Below are 820 nucleotides of genomic sequence, written 5' to 3' on the forward strand. Positions count from 1 at the left end.
AGACAGTTTCGTTCGTTCGTTTGTTTTAAAAAAAGAGGGCACTTTTCTATTTTACAAAACAAGACAAAGTCAACCTGGGTTTTGACTCTGCAACCCATGGATGAGCGTCCATCTGGGTTTCGTAGTTTTTTTTTTTTTTTTATGGTTTATGTCAGGGACAAACCGGCAGGTAAAAAAAATGGGGAGTTAAAAACAGCTTTTCCATCGTATGGAAAAGAAAGAAAGAAAGAAGGAAGGAAGGAAGGAAGGAAGGAAGGAAGGAAGGAAGGAAGGAAGGAAGGAAGGAAGGAAGGAAGAAGAAGAAAGAAAGAAAGAAAGAAAGAAAGAAAGAAAGAAAGAAAGAAAGAAAGAAAGAAAGAAAGAAAGAAAGAAAGAAAGAAAGAAAGAAAGAAAGAAAAGAAAAAATGTCATCTGGCTTTGGTTCTTCGATCTCCGCTCAAACGCCATGGTGGATATGAGCAGTCCTTTGGTCTTCCAGGGACAGACCAGGCAGGTCAAGCTTCCTACAAATGACTTTGATTGCTTTTTGTGTGTGTGTGTTTGAAGTCCAAATATGACTTCCAGACAAGCCTGGATGGAACGAAGGCAGCACTGATCGGATCTGCAAGGCGGAGGAGGAGAGGTGGTGGGGGGGCAGTGCACGGAGAGGCAGCCCATGTATGCAGCGTTCCCGGAAGGGGCACCTTGCATTCCAAGGATCGTATCCTACTAGGCGCTCCTTTTCTTCCTAATGGGACTGGAACTGCTGTATGGTTTCAATTCAGCCTGTTGCACCTGTAAAAACAAACAGACGCCACGTTGGAGAAAGGTAAGCCCAACT

General features: G+C 43.5%; 1 protein-coding gene across 1 annotated transcript in view; it reads right to left on the reverse strand.

Annotated features, from left to right (window-relative positions):
* Window positions 1-600: 600 nt before the first annotated feature.
* MCTP2 (multiple C2 and transmembrane domain containing 2) overlaps window positions 601-820 on the reverse strand; it is a 125,965-nt gene continuing 125,745 nt past the window's right edge. Inside the window, exon 21 of the mRNA XM_070953809.1 lies at window positions 601-774. Coding sequence (XP_070809910.1) covers window positions 709-774 — 66 coding nt within the window. The 3' untranslated portion in view covers window positions 601-708. The remainder of the gene's footprint in view (window positions 775-820) is intronic.

Source organism: Pituophis catenifer, unplaced genomic scaffold (assembly GCF_029215685.1).
Source record: "Pituophis catenifer annectens isolate HBS135680 unplaced genomic scaffold, rPitCat1.0.hap2 SCAF_14, whole genome shotgun sequence".
NCBI lineage: Eukaryota > Metazoa > Chordata > Lepidosauria > Squamata > Colubridae > Pituophis > Pituophis catenifer.